Raw genomic sequence first — 17,500 nt, 5'->3', positions numbered from 1 at the left:
ACTACACATTTATACTTGTTACTACACTATCACAACACCAGAGTCAAGTACTGGACACTACTACACATATATACTTGTTACTACACTATCACAACACCAGAGTCAAGTACTGGACAATACTTGTTACTACACTATCACAACACCAGAGTCAAGTACTGGACAATACTACACATATATACTTGTTACTACACTATCACAACACCAGAGTCAAGTACTGGACAATACTACACATATATACTTGTTACTACACTATCACAACACCAGAGTCAAGTACTGGACAATACTACACATATATACTTGTTACTACAGTATCACTATATATCGTTGACACTGTATCACGATAAGTATTTCTTATAATATAATAATAATAATAATAATAATAATAATAATAATAATAATAATAATAATAATAATAATAATGTATATATGATGTATTTGGTTCGTTTATTTAGTTCAATCGTGTTATATTGTGTAATATACAACACAAAATACATGTTGTGTATTACTATAAGTGCTTATATATGATATATCTTTATTAATATCTGAGTTTATATATTTGTCAATTCATATTTCAAAAAGAGGATTTTCACTTCTTTCTACTCAAACAGTTTCTACTGCAGTTTTTCTTTGGTTTTACTTATTTCTTGTAATTATTTGAGTTTTTTATGGATGCGTCTCGACGACGACGACGACGCTCTCGTGTTCCTTCCTGGCAATTGATTTTCATCTCTGTAAGATTCTATATTTAGATCTCCGGGATAAAAGGGAAGCCCTTTGGTTTTGATTCAGTGAGATGATGCAGACGAGAGCGAGACAAGACACACAATGTTTCGGGGAGTTTGGATCTGAAGGTCCAGGACTACGAGTCCCGGGAGACGGATGTGATCCGGGGTTTGTTTGGAGCCGCTTTTATAATCCAGGCTTCTGAGGTTCGCACGGCTTGTGTTTCTGCTTCCGGCCTCCGTCACGTCCTCACGTCTCTCTCTCTCGTCACAGTGGACATCAAGCAGGACACGCCGCCCACCGTGGATCCCCTCTCGCCGCTGGACCTGCGCACGGACCCGAGGATGCTGGGACCGGGATCCGACCCGGGCATGTGGGAGCGGCAGCTGCAGCAGGAGCTGCTGCTCATCCAGAAGCAGCAGCAGATCCAGAAGCAGCTTCTCATCACCGAGTTCCAGAAGCAGCACGAGAAGTTGACGCGTCAGCATCAGGCGCAGCTGCAGGAGCACCTGAAGGTCAGTGACCTGCTCACCTCAGTGACCTGCTCACCTCAGTGACCTGCTCACCTCAGTGACCTGCTCACCTCAGTGACCTGCTCACCTGAGTGACCTGCTCACCTGAGTGACCTGCTCACCTGAGTGACCTGCTCACCTGAGTGACCTGCTCACCTGAGTGACCTGCTCACCTCAGTGACCTGCTCACCTCAGTGACCTGCTCACCTCAGTGACCTGCTCACCTCAGTGACCTGTTCACCTCAGTGACCTGCTCACCTCAGTGACCTGCTCACCTGAGTGACCTGCTCACCTCAGTGACCTGCTCACCTCAGTGACCTGCTCACCTCAGTGACCTGCTCACCTCAGTGACCTGCTCACCTCAGTGACCTGCTCACCTGAGTGACCTGTTCACCTCAGTGACCTGTTCACCTGAGTGACCTGTTCACCTCAGTGACCTGCTCACCTGAGTGACCTGTTCACCTCAGTGACCTGCTCACCTGAGTGACCTGCTCACCTCAGTGACCTGCTCACCTCAGTGACCTGCTCACCTCAGTGACCTGCTCACCTCAGTGACCTGCTCACCTGAGTGACCTGCTCACCTCAGTGACCTGCTCACCTCAGTGACCTGCTCACCTCAGTGACCTGCTCACCTCAGTGACCTGCTCACCTCAGTGACCTGCTCACCTCAGTGACCTGCTCACCTCAGTGACCTGCTCACCTCAGTGACCTGCTCACCTCAGTGACCTGCTCACCTCAGTGACCTGCTCACCTGAGTGACCTGCTCACCTCAGTGACCTGCTCACCTCAGTGACCTGCTCACCTGAGTGACCTGCTCACCTGAGTGACCTGCTCACCTCAGTGACCTGCTCACCTCAGTGACCTGCTCACCTGAGTGACCTGCTCACCTCAGTGACCTGCTCACCTCAGTGACCTGCTCACCTCAGTGACCTGCTCACCTGAGTGACCTGCTCACCTGAGTGACCTGCTCACCTCAGTGACCTGCTCACCTCAGTGACCTGCTCACCTCAGTGACCTGCTCACCTGAGTGACCTGCTCACCTCAGTGACCTGCTCACCTCAGTGACCTGCTCACCTCAGTGACCTGCCGCTCCTGAGGCCTTCAAGGTCGTCTGGAAATTTTCTTTCTTAACTAAGTACAGAAAAACTTTTTTGTCCAATATTTAATTTATAAAAGGTAGTTTTTTAATAGTTATTCTAGGAAACATATCAGTGTCGTCAGAATATTGAGAAGTTTTTTAATTCAACCATTTACTATTTGAAAGTATTGAACTTTTATTAAAAAATTTAATTCAATCATTTGTATATTTAAATGAATAAATCATTAACTATTGTAATTCCAATCACTCAAATATAAATGTTCTAAAGTCAATATTTTCTAATTCATAGTCTTTTGAATTCAATATAAAATGTTGTTACTATAGAGTCTCCAGACTAAACCAACAGATCACTGATCAAACTCTCAGCCAATCATATGACGGTCAGACGATCATGTGATGGAAGTTTTAATAAAAATAAATAATTTAATTTAATCATTAAAAACATTTATTTAATGATTAAAAAACATTAATGACACTGATATACTTTTATATTCATTAGAAATTTTCTTTTCTTTTTTTATTACTTACAGAAAAAAATGAGAACGCCGAATAATAATTATATACCTTTATACGTTTATCATGTTCAACACACTATAAGAAGGTATAAATATTTTTTATACGTTTATCATGTTCAACACACTATAAGAAGGTATAAATATTTTTCTACACATAGAGTTTGATATTCTTATCAGAATATTTCAAAATAACTTTAACTAAACTCGTCATTTTTTTTAATTCCTTGCACTTTTATTCAATATTGTTTGGTCACAACATTATTTACACTGAAATTAAAAGATGAAGAATTAAAACATATTGAAGTTTAATGTATTATTGAATTATTTGAATTACAATATTATTATAATATATATATATATATATTACAATAATATAATCAAACTCTTTGTGTAAAATAAATAAGGTAAATTAAAAAATAATCATTATTACAATTTAGAAATAATTGAATTCAAATATTAAAAAAATAAAAAAAATCTTTAAAAAAAAATTCAATAGAAAAATGTATATATTAATGACTTTGTGTTTTCATCATAAAAAAGGTATAAAATAATGTATAAAAAAGAAAAGTAGGGAAGAAAATTCCAGATTAAATAAAGAAGTGGTGGAAATCTAGTAGTAGTAACCTAAGTATATATACAACTTTTATTTTTTATACATTATGTTATACCTTTTATCATAGTTTTTGTTTTAAACACAAAGTTATTAACATAAAAATCAAGTTGATTTCAGAAAAAACGTTCTTCATGACATCAACGTTCCTGAAAAGCTTTCAAAAGAGGCTGTTCTTCCTTCAGCTCCAGCAGGAGCTCCAGGCCATGAAGCAGCAGCAAGAGCTGGCGGAGAAGGAGCGTCGGCTGGAGCAGCAGCAGAGTCAGCAGGAGAAGGAGCAGGAGCTGCGTCGCATCTCCAGCCTCAGCCTGAGGAGCAAAGAGCGATCCAGAGAGAGTAAGAGCTCCTCAACGACTCACAAGACAAACCTCCACCTGTCAATCAACTCACAGCTCAGCACACACACTCACTTGACCTTGTTTTTATTTGTTTTATATCTAAAGCTTTATGACTTTATGTGAAAAATTCACAGTTTTGGACGACCTCAATATACAGAAGCCTTAACTTTTGCACAGCAAATAGTAATTGAATTAATATTTTAATTATTTTTTTGTAAACATTTTTAGGAGATAAATTGATCAAACTTATTAGGAAAATCTTAAATATCAATATTATCTTTAAGTCATAGTCATTTCAGTTTCATATTTTTATTATCTGCTTCTTTATTTAAGTTAAAATGTATTTAAATACATCAAATGAGTGGAATACAACGTTACAAGGATACTTTCTGACACTTTATAGTTTAATTATATATTTAAATATACATTTTCTGAATTGTACACATTTCTTTAAAGATTAATTTCATGGATAAAATACTAAAATCTGGTTGTACTACATTAATCTAGTAATAGTTGCATGAAAACATCAGGCTCTGCTCCACACACACACGGAGGCATCGTGAGGAAACGTCGATGCTGTAGATGTTTGTATCACATGTTTTACATCTAAATCCGAGCAGTGAAGTCAGAGATCAGCAGCACCAACCTGAGGTCTGCTGTCAGGAGAGCCGTGAAAATAGCCTCACATATAGTCTTTCATTTCTGTTTTTACCTTCAGCTAATAATAGACAGGATTTATGACTTTGTCAGGGCAGGTCATTTGAAACTGGGCCTCTCTGGGAACATCTCTACATGAAGTTCCTCTCGGGGCCACCAGAGGGCGGCCTCCCTACACACATCTAAGCTCTATCTCAATAGTTTCCAGCTCTGCAGGTTTAGTTCAGTCAACAATAAATACACCTGATGAACCAGAGTGAGTTGTGACGCCCTAGGGTGACCCCGATCTCTCTCTCTCCCGCTGCTGGCCTCACAGGTGCGGTGGCGAGCAACGAGGTGAAGCAGAAACTCCAAGAGTTTCTGTTGAGCAAGTCAGCGAAGGATCCTGTCGGCGTCACTCACTCGTTCATCCACCAGCAGAAGCTCTGGTACACGTGAGTCGCCCTCTTCCTACGGCCATTACATTACGACCGCTCAGGTGCATCATGGGAGGCTATTAGTGCGTTATTAGAGGTTATTGGTGCATCATGGGAGGTTATTAGTGCGTTATTTTAGATAATTAATGTATTATGGGAGGTTATGAATGTGTAATGAGAGGTTATTAGTCCATTATGGGAGGTTATTAGTGCATTATGGTAGGTTTTTGTGCATTATGTGAGGTTATTGGTGCAATATGGGAGGCTATTGGTGCATTATGGAAGGTTATTGGTGCATTATAGTAGGTTTTTGTGCATTATGGGAGGTTATTGGTGCAATATGGGAGGCTATTGGTGTATAATGAGATTTTATTGGTGCATCATGGGAGGTTATTGGTGCATAATGAGATTTTATTGGTGCATCATGGGACATGTAGTATAAACAGGCCTTAAATGATGATCATAACTGTCTTTGTTTCAATGTGTGCTGGTTAAGAAAGAGCTGAGCCAAAAGGCAAAGGCAGCTAGAGTAGTTTTGGTGGAACAGTCCAGACGTCTGAGCACTGCTGCTGCCCCCTCGACACGTGGATCTAAGTCATGCTTGTGTGTCCAGATCCTCCCACCACTCGTCTCTGGACCAAAGCTCTCCCCCTCTGGGAGGAACCTCCCCCACCCTGCACTACACACTGCCCTCCCCCCTGGAGGGCAAGGACGACTTCCCCCTGAGGAAGACAGGTGAGTGTGTCCACATGTCATGTGACCACACCTGTGCTACACCTGTGCTACACCTGTGAGGTTATTTGTTCATTATGGGAGGTTATTAGTGCAATATGGAAGGTTATTGGTGCATTATGGGAGGTTATAAGTGCATTATTGGAGGTTATTAGTCCATTATTGGAGGTTATTAGTCCATTATTGGAGGTTATTAGTGCATTATTGGAGGTTATTAGTCCATTATTGGAGGTTATTAGTCCATTATTGGAGGTTATTAGTGCATTATGGGAGGTTATTGATGCCATAAGGGAGGTTATTAGTGCATTATGGGAGGTTATTAGTGCATTATGGGAGGTTATTATTTCATTATGGGAGGTTATCAATGCCATAAGGGAGGTTATTAGTGCATTATGGGAGGTTATTAGTGCATTATGGGAGGTTATCGATGCCATAAGGGAGGTTATTAGTGCATTATGGGAGGTTATTAGTGCATTATGGGAGGTTATTAGTGCATTATGGGAGTTTATCGATGCCATAAGGGAGGTTATTAGTGCATTATGGGAGGTTATTAGTGCATTATGGGAGGTTATCGATGCCACAAGGGAGGTTATTAGTGCATTATGGGAGGTTATCGATGCCACAAGGGAGGTTATTAGTGCATTATGGGAGGTTATGAATGCATTACCTGCGACCACACCTGTGACCACACCTGTGACCACACCTGTGACCACACCTGTGACCACACCTGTGACTACACCTGTGACTACACCTGTGACTACACCTGTGACTACACCTGTGACTACACCTGTGCGCAAACATCTTCAATTCAACCTAAACCAAGAGTGTCTAATGTGGAGCTAAACGTTTCTGACCGGGTCTGGACTGAGCTGGTCCAGATAGAACACTCAGAACATGGTGAAGGTGGAACTAAAGTTCTGAAAGATGATCGAAAGGTTCTCAGCTCAGGGTTGTTGGTTCAAGTCCTGCAGAGTGAGGTCACCACATGACGAGAGGTTCTTCTGTCAGAGTGACAAAGGTCATGAGTTTGAAATAACTTTATTCCATCGACACAAACTTTCGATAACAAGTCTCTACGAGGTCACTTCCTGCCACATCTTCCTCCCCCACTTCCTGTCCGTCCTCATTAACGTCCTCTCAGAGCTCGACACACAAGTGTTGTCGTCCAGGTCGGTCACCGAGAGTCGTCAGGCAGGCGTCGAGACTGTGTGAGACGCTCGTGTGTCGAGTCTCACAACACACAAGGAAATAAAAGCGACAATGACACATGGTGACGTAGACACGTGGGTCTACTTCCTGTACAAAATAAAAGCATCAAATATTTCTGAGATTAAATCATTTCAGGATAATATGCAAATGTTACTTAAACTTTAGGAACCTGTTCGTGCACAGAGTTAAGATTTAAACACTAACGTTTTAATACCTTAACTTGTTAAAATAATATACAAAAATGTTGTTTTGATTTATAGAAAGATGAATAAAATAAAATACAATGGCTGTAAAAACAAAGTTAGTCTCTAGCATGAATATATCTGATGTGTCATTTTTTATTTGTTTTTCCACAAATATTTTTTTATTTTTAATGCAAAAATTATTTCTACGAGTTATTTTTATTTTATTTTTTTAAACGGCTATTCAACTCCTCTGAGCCCATAGAGAAGGAAAGAAATACAAGATAAACTTTGATTTATTGACATTTAAATGAAAGAAGTCGATTAAACAGTAGAAAACGTTTTTTAAGATTCATCCAGAAGATGCTGCTGATGCTTTTGGAAACCGACCTTGATTTGATTCATTTCTTGATATATTATCTATTAATTAAAAATATACATCATTTGAGAACAAACGTGTCAGATCAGGGATGTCAATCAAACAAAGGGCTTCACTGCTCGGTGGCGTTCCCGTGGCGACGGGTCAGGAGCGTCACTCGGTGACGAGAGTGACAGGAATAGAAGGAACAACAACTCCTCACTCTTTTCCTCCCTCGCTCACTCTTCCTCCCTCTCTCACTCTCTTTCTTCCTCGCTCACTCTCTTCCTCCCTCTCTCAATCTGTTCCTCCCTCGCTCACTCTTCCTCCCTCGCTCACTCTCTTCCTCCTTCTCTCACTCTCTTCCTCCCTCTCTCAATCTGTTCCTACCTCGCTCACTCTCTTCCTCCTCTCTTCCTCCCTCTCTCACTCTCTTTCTTCCTCGCTCACTCTCTTCCTCCCTCTCTCAATCTCTTCCTCCCTCTCTCAATCTCTTCCTACCTCGCTCACTCTCTTCCTCCTCTCTTCCTCCCTCTCTCACTCTCTTTCTTCCTCGCTCACTCTCTTCCTCCCTCGCTCACTCTCTTCCTCCCTCTCTCAATCTCTTCCTCCCTCGCTCACTCTCTTCCTCCTTCTCTCACTCTCTTCCTCCCTCTCTCAATCTGTTCCTACCTCGCTCACTCTCTTCCTCCTCTCTTTCTCCCTCTCTCACTCTCTTTCTTCCTCGCTCACTCTCTTCCTCCCTCGCTCACTCTCTTCCTCCCTGTCTCACTCTCTTCCTCCCTCGCTCACTCTCCTCCTCCCTCGCTCTCTCTCTTCATCCCTCGCTCACTCTCTTCCTCCTCTCTTCCTCCCTCTCTCACTCTCTTCCTCCCTCGCTCACTCTCTTCCTCCCTCGCTCACTCTCTTCCACCCTCTCTCTCTCTCTTCCTCCCTCTCTCACTCTCTTCCTCCTCTCTTCCTCCCTCTCTCACTCTCTTTCTTCCTCGCTCACTCTCTTCCTCCCTCGCTCACTCTCCTCCTCCCTCGCTCACTCTCCTCCTCCCTCGCTCTCTCTCTTCATCCCTCGCTCACTCTCTTCCTCCTCTCTTCCTCCCTCTCTCTCTCTCTTCCTCCCTCTCTCACTCTCTTCCTCCCTCTGTGCGACAGATTAGGGAAGAAGGTTTTGGACCAAAATAGCTCCTTCATTCTGTTTGCATCCCTCCTTCTCAGGGTCTGACACCATCTTTTGTTCACTGATGGAAGTTTATTCACTCAGAACCTCAAACATAATCGTTTCTCTTCATTTCTGACTCAATGTCTGTCACTCGAGGTCTCTGACTTTTGACCTTTGACCTTCATAAACATTTTGATTCTCCATCGTTTCAGCCTCCGAGCCGAACCTGAAGGTCCGATCCCGGCTGAAGCAGAAGGTGGCGGAGAGGAGGAGCAGCCCCATGTTGAAGAGACGAGACAGCAACATCATGACGCCTTACAAGAAGAGGGCGCTGGAGCTAATGGGTACGTTAAAAATACCTGCCGGTCCGTCGACGTTTTGACTCCACGTTGTTGCATTGACTGACCTACATGAATTATTAATAGGACTGATACATCCTTAATTCTATAGAGAATTATTAACATATTGTATTGTTTACATTCAATAAAACATGTTATTACTATTTTAAAACATAGAGGAAATGAACAATACCAGTTAAAGTAAATTCTAAAATAATATATACAGTTTTGTTCCCAAAAAGAGGTTCATAAACGCAAGAAATTTTGAATTTTGTGTCATTTTCTAGTTGTTGTTTTTGTCAACACAGTGGATTTAAATTGAGTTAAAATTAAGTTGATCTGTTGTTTTATAATAATATGTTGATAAATAAATGGTTCATTAAAATGACTATATATTTTAACAACCTTGTAGAGTATTATAATGTTACTTTATTTCATTATTCACCTCTGAATCAAGAGTTTGAAGTACTTCTTCATGTCTTCTAGACTCCACGCCCACAAACAGTGCCCCCGGCTCCGGACCCAGTTCTCCCATTGGGGCCTCGAGTGCCTTGGGGGCTGAAAACGGGCCCTCCTCCCTGCCTACGACCACAAAAACTGAGGTTTGTGCTTGAATTCTGTGCATTGATTGACTTAGAAAGACTCCAGCAGCTGGTTGATGTCGGCAGAAGAGTTTTGTTTCTCCGTGACTCAGACTCCAGTGAAAATGACTCATCGCTGAGAAGAACAAGTTGACCTTAACATGCGACTCGAGTCGATTCTTGTGAAGTCGACACAGAGGCGAACAAAAGAGTCGGAGAAACAAAAGACGCAGATGATTCATCTTCAGCTGGAATCACCGTCAGATCAGAATAATCGCCTCTTTCATTTCTCGTCGCTCGTGTTGACAAAACTCCTCAAGTGTGACCGTGAAGCACTAAAAGTTGTTGGTTCAACTCCGCACGAGTGATGAATTAGCGCCGCAGAAACTTCGACACTTCAGCGGCGTGTTTACATTCTTGAGCAGGACGTGCTTTTATAGAGTTTCCTTTGAACGGATTTTCATGTTTTCAATCTCAGCCACGATATCAGCCGATCACTCGTCTCTGACACTGATCTGTTGACGGACAAATGAATCATTAGAGTCGTTAGAGATACTAACTCACTATCTTCTCCACTCACTCTTCACTTACACTCCCTCGAATGACTCAAATATATGTTCTCTGGAAAGAACCTTATAACTAATAACCTTATGACTCTCCACTAACTTTAAACCCCCAGCAGAGTTTCCTACATTTTTAGATCAAGCATTATGACTCTCCACTAACTTTAGACCCCCCAGCATATTTTCCTTCATTTTTAGATCCACCATTTTGACTCTCCACTAACTTTAGACTCTCATCATATTTTTCTTCATTTTTAAATCAGCAATTTTGACTCTCTACTAACTTTAGACCCCCCAGCATATTTTCCTTCATTTTTAGATCCACCATTATGACTCTCCACTTACTTTAGACTCTCATCATATTTTTCTTCATTTTTAAATCAGCAATTTTGACTCTCTACTAACTTTAGACCCCCAGCATATTTTCCTTCATTTTTAGATCAAGCATTATGACTCTCCACTAACTTTAGACCCCCCAGCATATTTTCCTTCATTTTTAGATCCACCATTTTGACTCTCCACTTACTTTAGACCCCCCAGCATATTTTCTTTCATTTTTAGATGAAGCATTATGACTCTATACTAAATGTAGACTCCCAGCATATTTTCCTACATTTTTAGATCCACCATTTTGACTCTCAACTAACTTTAGACCCAAGAATATTTTCCTTCATTTTTAGATGAAGCATTATGACTCTCCACTAACTTTAGACTCTCATCATATTTTTCTTAATTTTTAAATCAGCAATTTTGACTCTCTTCTAACTTTAGACCCCCAGCATATTTTCCTTCATTTTTAGATCAAGCATTATGACTCTCCACTAACTTTAGACTCTCAGCATATTTTCCTACATTTTTAAATCAGCGATTTTGACTCTCCACTAACTTTAGACCCCAAGCATATTTTCCTTCATTTTTAGATGAAGCATTATGACTCTCCACTAACTTTAGACTCCCATCATATTTTCCTTCATTTTTAGATCAAGCATTATGACTCTCCACTAACTTTAGACTCTCAGCATATTTTCCTACATTTTTAAATCAGCGATTATGACTCTCCACTAACTGTAGACCCCAAGCAGAGTTTCCCAAATTTATAGATCATTATATAGATTTATAGATCCACCATTATGACTCTCCACAAACCTTAGACCCCCAGAAGATTTTTCTACATTTATATCTTTACCATTATGTCACTCCACTAACTTTAGACCCCCCTGCCGTGATCAGGATGGTTGTTTCTGTATATGATCAAATAGTGCTGATGGTTGAGCACCAGTGTACCTCTTAGAACCTCCTAGAACCTCCTATAACCTCTTAGAACCTCCTAGAACCTCCTAGAACCTCTTAGAACCTCATAGAACCTCCTAGAACCTCTTAGAACCCCCTAGAACCTCCTAGAACCTATTAGAACCTCCTAGAACCTCCTAGAACCTGCTAGAACCTCCTAGAACCTCCTAGAACCTGCTAGAACCTCCTAGAACCTCCTATAACCTCTTAGAACCTCCTAGAACCTCCTAGAACCTCCTAGAACCCTCTGACACCAGCTGTGTTGTCCTTCACTGTTGACTCTCCGAGGGGTTCCATAGAGACCCAGAAGGTTGCGACTTATGACTCGCATAAACCAGGAAGTTGGATTGATATCCAGTCCCTGGTAGCCAAAGACCCCCACATGCTAACAACGTAAACACAGAGCAGCGCCGCGGCACCAGGATCTCACGCCTCCGCTCCCCTGCAGACCCGCAGGAGGACCTGGATCCTGCTGCGAGAGCGAAGGCGTGTTCGTGCCCCCGTTACTCTAGGTATCCTTTTTCAGAGCCAACGGGTCCCGGGGGTCAAATATGGGCCGGATATCCACAGGCGGGTCACGGCGCGCCGGTAGGGGTTTGGGAGGATAAACAAGGCTTTTCCCGAAACCACATGCCGGCTCCGCTGGGAGCAGGAAGTTCGGCCCAGTTCTCCCCGAGAGTCGCCCGAAGATCCGCCTCGGACCCTGTGATGGTTCCGGAAAGATCTGTTGACGATCGAAGCCCATTTGAGCCTCCAGAGATGTTTTCCGTCGCGGATCGTTAACGTTGATGTCCTCGCGCTGCAATGGTCCGTGTGGGTCAACATTCTTGTCTCACGCCGTCTTTTCCTTCTGTGGCTCCAGAGATGGCCGTCACAGCCCAGACTGTTCCGGCCCGAGAGCTCCATGTCGGTGCTGAGCCTCTACACGTCGCCCTCGCTGCCCAACATCACCCTCGGCCTCTCCGCCGCCGCCGCCTCCCCGCTCGGCGTAAGTAGACCTTCCTGAGGTCAGCGACCCGCGGCCCCCGGAGGCCTTATCGGGCCCTTAGATAAATATTGTTGCGCGGTGTCTCGTGTCTGTTATCTTCCTCCATTACCCCATTCATCAGCAGTTAGAAGGTCCGCTCCATAACACGTCGTGCATCACTGCTTCAGCGCCGACACATTCCAGACGGACCCGGAACATTTACATGTTCAGTTGATGAAGTTTCATGCAACACGCGTGTCGTTACGTGTTTCTTCATTTGTTAAATTATAAAAATAAATACATGTGAGGTTCTTTCATCCAGAGGAAGTGGATAAAGTTTCTTAAACCTATGGAACCTTCTGGATATAAAATATATTTTTCATCCTCTTTTAATCCAATAAACACATCAATGTCATATATTATATAAAGATGAAATATGTTGGTTTTGACGACTAAAAGGGAATAAAAGTGTGAAAAAAAGGTTTATTTTAAATAAAAAATTCATTTCACACTTCATTCAAATATAAACGTTGATAAAAGTAATTTATTAAAAATACTAATAATACATAATAACTATTTATTATATATTTTTTAACGCTTTAAACGAAATGATCTTAAAAACAACATAGTAACTAAAGAAGCACTCAGAGAGGGCAGAACGCTGCCAAACGGCTCATTTGTGCCCATATCGTGATATTTTAAAAAACATTCTTTACACCTTTTTAAGCATTTGAAATATTGATGTTGAAGGCAGTGAGCTCAGTGGGACAGCAGGTGGCGGTAATGTCACGGTACTCGCTTGCACAACACTCACAGGTTGAAGAGCGGCTCATCCTTCTTCAACTGACTCGTAGATCCAGATGGTAATCTGAAACACTGTTGGATTGTGGTGATTATGTGTTCGATTATTAGATTATTGCTGAAAGATCAATGAGTTAATGGTCATAATCATCGAGGTTTGTCCTTCGTTTCATCCTCTTCTCTCTCCAAACAGGCTGCGATGGCTTTGAAAGACAGATCCACGGAGGTCAAGCACGGTCTGCCGGCTCAGCTGCTCGGTCCGGTGCCGCTTCACTCGGGCCTGGAGTCCAAAGTGAGCCCGAGTCACCAGGCGCTCCTGCACCACCTGCTGCAGAAGGAGCAGATGAGGCAGCAGAAGATGCTCAGCAACGGTCAGTGGACCCGCCAGAGATACTGGACCTCTAGAGTGAGTCCATGTCTGAATGTTGTTGTGGTTCTGTTGAAGGCTCGGTGTCGCCGCACCCTCAGTCTCCTCTGGCCATGAAGGACCGACCTTCAAACGCTCGCCCCAAACTACCCAAGCACCGGCCCTTGAACCGGACCCAGTCGGCACCGCTGCCCCAGAACACTCTGGCCCAACTGGTCATCCAGCAGCAGCACCAGCACTTTTTGGAGAAGCAGAAGCAGTACCAGCAGCAGATCCAGATCAATCAAGTATGTTACACTTGATCAACAATCAAATACTGTTGATCAATCAAGTATGTTACACTTGATCAATAATCAAATACTGTTGATCAATCAAGTACGTTACACTTGATCAATAATCAAATACTGTTGATCAATCAAGTATGTTACACTTGATCAATAATCAAATACTGTTGATCAATCAAGTATGTTACACTTGATCAATAATCAAATACTGTTGATCAATCAAGTATGTTACACTTGATCAATAATCAAATACTGTTGATCAATCAAGTATGTTACACTTGATCAACAATCAAATACTGTTGATCAATCAAGTATGTTACACTTGATCAATAATCAAATACTGTTGATCAATCAAGTATGTTACACTTGATCAATAATCAAATACTGTTGATCAATCAAGTACGTTACATGCATGTTACTCTTTATTTGTATTTAAATACATCAATAAAATACGTTACTCTTTATCAATATCAAATACTATTGATCAATCAAGTACGTTACTCCTGATCAATATATCAAATACGTGAAAGCCTGGTGTGTGTATACAGTAAGAATCTGTTGATATGATACATAGTCCATGATACTGTATCCTCTCGTCCTCAGTCGTCGCAGGGATCTACTTCTTCCTTTAGCTGCGTAGGACGTAACGACCAGAAGTTTAATTGCAACACAAAAATGAACAAACGTTGTGGTTGTTTACAAGTGAAAATAAATATATCAAAAATATTCTATTGAATACACACTTGATGATATATAAACTATAAATTTGATTAATATAAATATACTTGGGTGAAGTTTTAGGATATTCATGGGTATTTCTTACGCATCTACTCGAGGCTGGATTTCAACTCGCGTCTATTTTTAACTTCTGTCCGAGCGTCGGCTCAAGTTCACAGTCGCTCCGGGAACGAGTTGTTATTCCTGCGAACACTTCAAATGAGCTGAAACGCTGCCGCGGCACCAGCTCTGTTATCGTAGCTCGTCGCTGATGCTAACGCCGCGAAATCCAAAGCAGGGCGAACGGAAAAGTTCCATTTTTGTGTTTGTGTCGAAGACTCTCGCGGGACTCGGCGCTCGCGCTGAAAGCCGGTCATTGTGCTCCGACGCTCCGGAACAAACCCTTGAGCAACACAGGCAGCTATTGACGTGAGATTTGAACCTTCGACACCCGCTGTGCTCGTGAGGCTCGAGTCGAAGCCTCTTAAGGTTATAAACAGACGCTAATCAGGGATGAGTTTGTCGAGAACGTCGACCTAATTAATTTCCTGGAAGCAGCTCGTTTGTTTCCTGCGGGCCCCGCGGATCAGCAGGGGGCGCTAGAGGAAGTGACGGCTTAGTGGTTTCGGGAAGAGGCTGAGCTGTGTTTACTGACGCTTCGAGCTAAAGACGCTAATCCTCGTAACTAGCTGGTTATTTTTAAAAAAGACCTCGAGGGCGTGTGTAGCGGCTGTTGTTTCTGTCGCCCTCTGGTGGCGCCACACTGACACTGCTATGTTCCAGCAGGGGCGATTTTAAAAATGATTTAAATGATTCTAAATCAAGATTACAGGCTTTTAAATGTTGATACAGTATCGTAGGAAAACAAAACGGTGTTAAATTGTATAAATATTTTGTCAGGACAGAAGGATTCTGGGAAAATGTTCTGGACGATCTCTGAGATAAACACTGTTTTCAAGGAGAGTCTGTTTGTGTTTCCCACGTTCTTGTTCTAACGTGCAGCTCATGTGCTCCTCAGCTGCTCTCCAAGTCCATCGAGCAGCTCCGTCACCCCGGCGCTCACCTGCAGGAGTCCGAGGAGGAGGAGCCCGAGGAGATGCAGGAGGACAGGACGCCCCCCGCAGGCGTCATCCGGAAGCACACCTTCGGCGGCGACGTCGACCTTCCGTACGGGGTCATCAAGGTCAAGGAGGAGCCGCTGGACAGCGAGGACGAGGCCAACCCGGGCCTGGAGCAGCAGAACAACTACCTGCACCAGGTCAAAGGTCGCCTGGTGATACGAGCCATGATCTGAGGACACACACACACACACACACACACACACACACTGTAGGCCAGTCGTCCCGTCACTGTGAGCCTCAGCCTCACTCGTCTGTGATTCTGTGAAGTGTTTCGTGTACATACGTTGTTGGGTCTGGAGGGATTCGAACCACGGACCCTCTTTCTTCGCCGCCTGAACATCTGCTCAAGAGAATGTAGTCCAGGCAGAGGAGCCTCCTGGAAAAAACCTGGTCCTGGTCCAGAGACTTTTGAACGGACCTGAAGGAACCTGACGTTTGGAAGCGAGTCGGTGTCGAAACATGGACGAAATGTTTTTATTGAATAATTTAATTCAACTGTTTCTATATTAACATGTCAAATACGTTTTTTTATTTCATTTCTGTATTGAAAGGTTGAATTTTCTTATTTGAAATAATTATAATGTTTTTTTACACATAGAGTTTAATATTCTAATTCAAATAATTACAAAATAAATCTTCTAAATTCAATAGTTTTTCATTCATAGTATTTTGAATTCAATATATAAATGTATAATAATCTCCAGACCAAACCAACCGAGCACAGAGCTACTGGATCGTGCGCTTCGTTGTCATGTGATCGTCCGTGTGTCGCGTGATTGGTTGAAAGTTTGATCCAGTAACTCTATTATTACACTTTAATAACTATTATTATTATACAAACATTTTTATATTGAATTTAAAAGACTACGAATTATAAATCTTGGATTTAAGAAAATGTATTTTTGAATCTTTTAAATAAGAATTTAAAACTCTATGTGTAAAAATAAAAAAGTATTTAATCAATAAAACAAATTCACAATTTCAATATAGAAATGATTGAATTCAATTATTTTGAAAAAAAAAAGGATTCAATGCTTAAAAAAACAACAACATTTACAATGAAATGTTTAATTCAATCAGTCCCTGATGTCACTGAGGTACTTGGTTCTACTCCTGGAGAGAGAGAGAGAGAGAAAGAGAGAGAGAAGGAGGGAGAGAAAGAGAGGGAGAGAAAGAGAGGGAGAGAAAGAGAGGGTCGGGCAGGAAATGCCGGGGAGAAGCCGGGAGTGATTCATGCTGGAATGCAGGAGCCGGTCGAGTCCGGGGCCCGAGAACTGATTTACTGTCAGGGCGAGTTACTGGGATCTGCTCCGTGATTGGTCGCTTCCTGGGTTTATTCCCGAGCGTCACACTTACCTCAAGCTGCAGGTTTTTGATGGACTTGTTGTTACTTTTCTTACTCCAGTCTCCTCCTGACAAAAGTGTTCAGTGTCGGTCGACGTTAGCTCGTGATCATCCTTCGTCCTCGTTCTGCCGCTCGTGAGGTTCGTGTTCACGTCTTAAACTCATGCTTAGATTCAATGTTCTAGTGAGAGCGGCTCCCTCGGCCGCCAGCAGGGGGCGACGTCCAGGCTCCCGCCGTCTGTTTATAACGGTTTGAACGTCTTTTCTTTTCTTGCCTTGTGTGATAAGAGCATTTTTTAAATAAATCATTGACTGTTTTACCTTCGTGTCGTCTTTATTTGACGTTTTTTTCTCAGGCCAAGCTAACGGCTAACGTCGTTGACTCGCGTGTTAGCCATCTGTATATCCATCCATCCATCCATCCATCCATCCATCCATCCATCCATCATCCATCCATCCATCCATCCATCCATCCATCCATCCATCCATCCATCCATCCATCCATCCATCCATCCATCCATCCATCCATCCATCCATCCATCCATCCATCCATCCATCCATCCATCCATCCATCCATCCATCCATCCATCCATCCATCCACCCATATATCCATCCATCCA

The 17,500-nt window shown here is 42.5% G+C and overlaps 1 protein-coding gene across 1 annotated transcript in view; it reads left to right on the top strand.

The window, feature by feature from the left end:
• hdac9b (histone deacetylase 9b) overlaps positions 1–17,197 on the top strand; it is a 23,972-nt gene extending 6,775 nt beyond the window's left edge. The window contains exons 2-11 of the mRNA XM_087778750.1: positions 997–1,238; positions 3,645–3,795; positions 4,771–4,888; positions 5,484–5,605; positions 8,720–8,851; positions 9,332–9,447; positions 12,142–12,267; positions 13,241–13,418; positions 13,493–13,701; positions 15,434–17,197. Of these exons, the coding sequence (XP_087634876.1) occupies positions 997–1,238; positions 3,645–3,795; positions 4,771–4,888; positions 5,484–5,605; positions 8,720–8,851; positions 9,332–9,447; positions 12,142–12,267; positions 13,241–13,418; positions 13,493–13,701; positions 15,434–15,709 (1,670 nt within the window). The 3' untranslated portion in view covers positions 15,710–17,197. The remainder of the gene's footprint in view (positions 1–996; positions 1,239–3,644; positions 3,796–4,770; positions 4,889–5,483; positions 5,606–8,719; positions 8,852–9,331; positions 9,448–12,141; positions 12,268–13,240; positions 13,419–13,492; positions 13,702–15,433) is intronic.
• The last annotated feature ends 303 nt before the right edge of the window (positions 17,198–17,500 follow it).

The sequence above is a fragment of the Callionymus lyra genome, chromosome 17 (genome assembly GCF_982586985.1).
Source record: "Callionymus lyra chromosome 17, fCalLyr1.hap1.1, whole genome shotgun sequence".
NCBI classification, from domain to species: Eukaryota; Metazoa; Chordata; class Actinopteri; order Syngnathiformes; family Callionymidae; genus Callionymus; species Callionymus lyra.
This window is presented reverse-complemented; position numbering and strand designations above follow the sequence as displayed.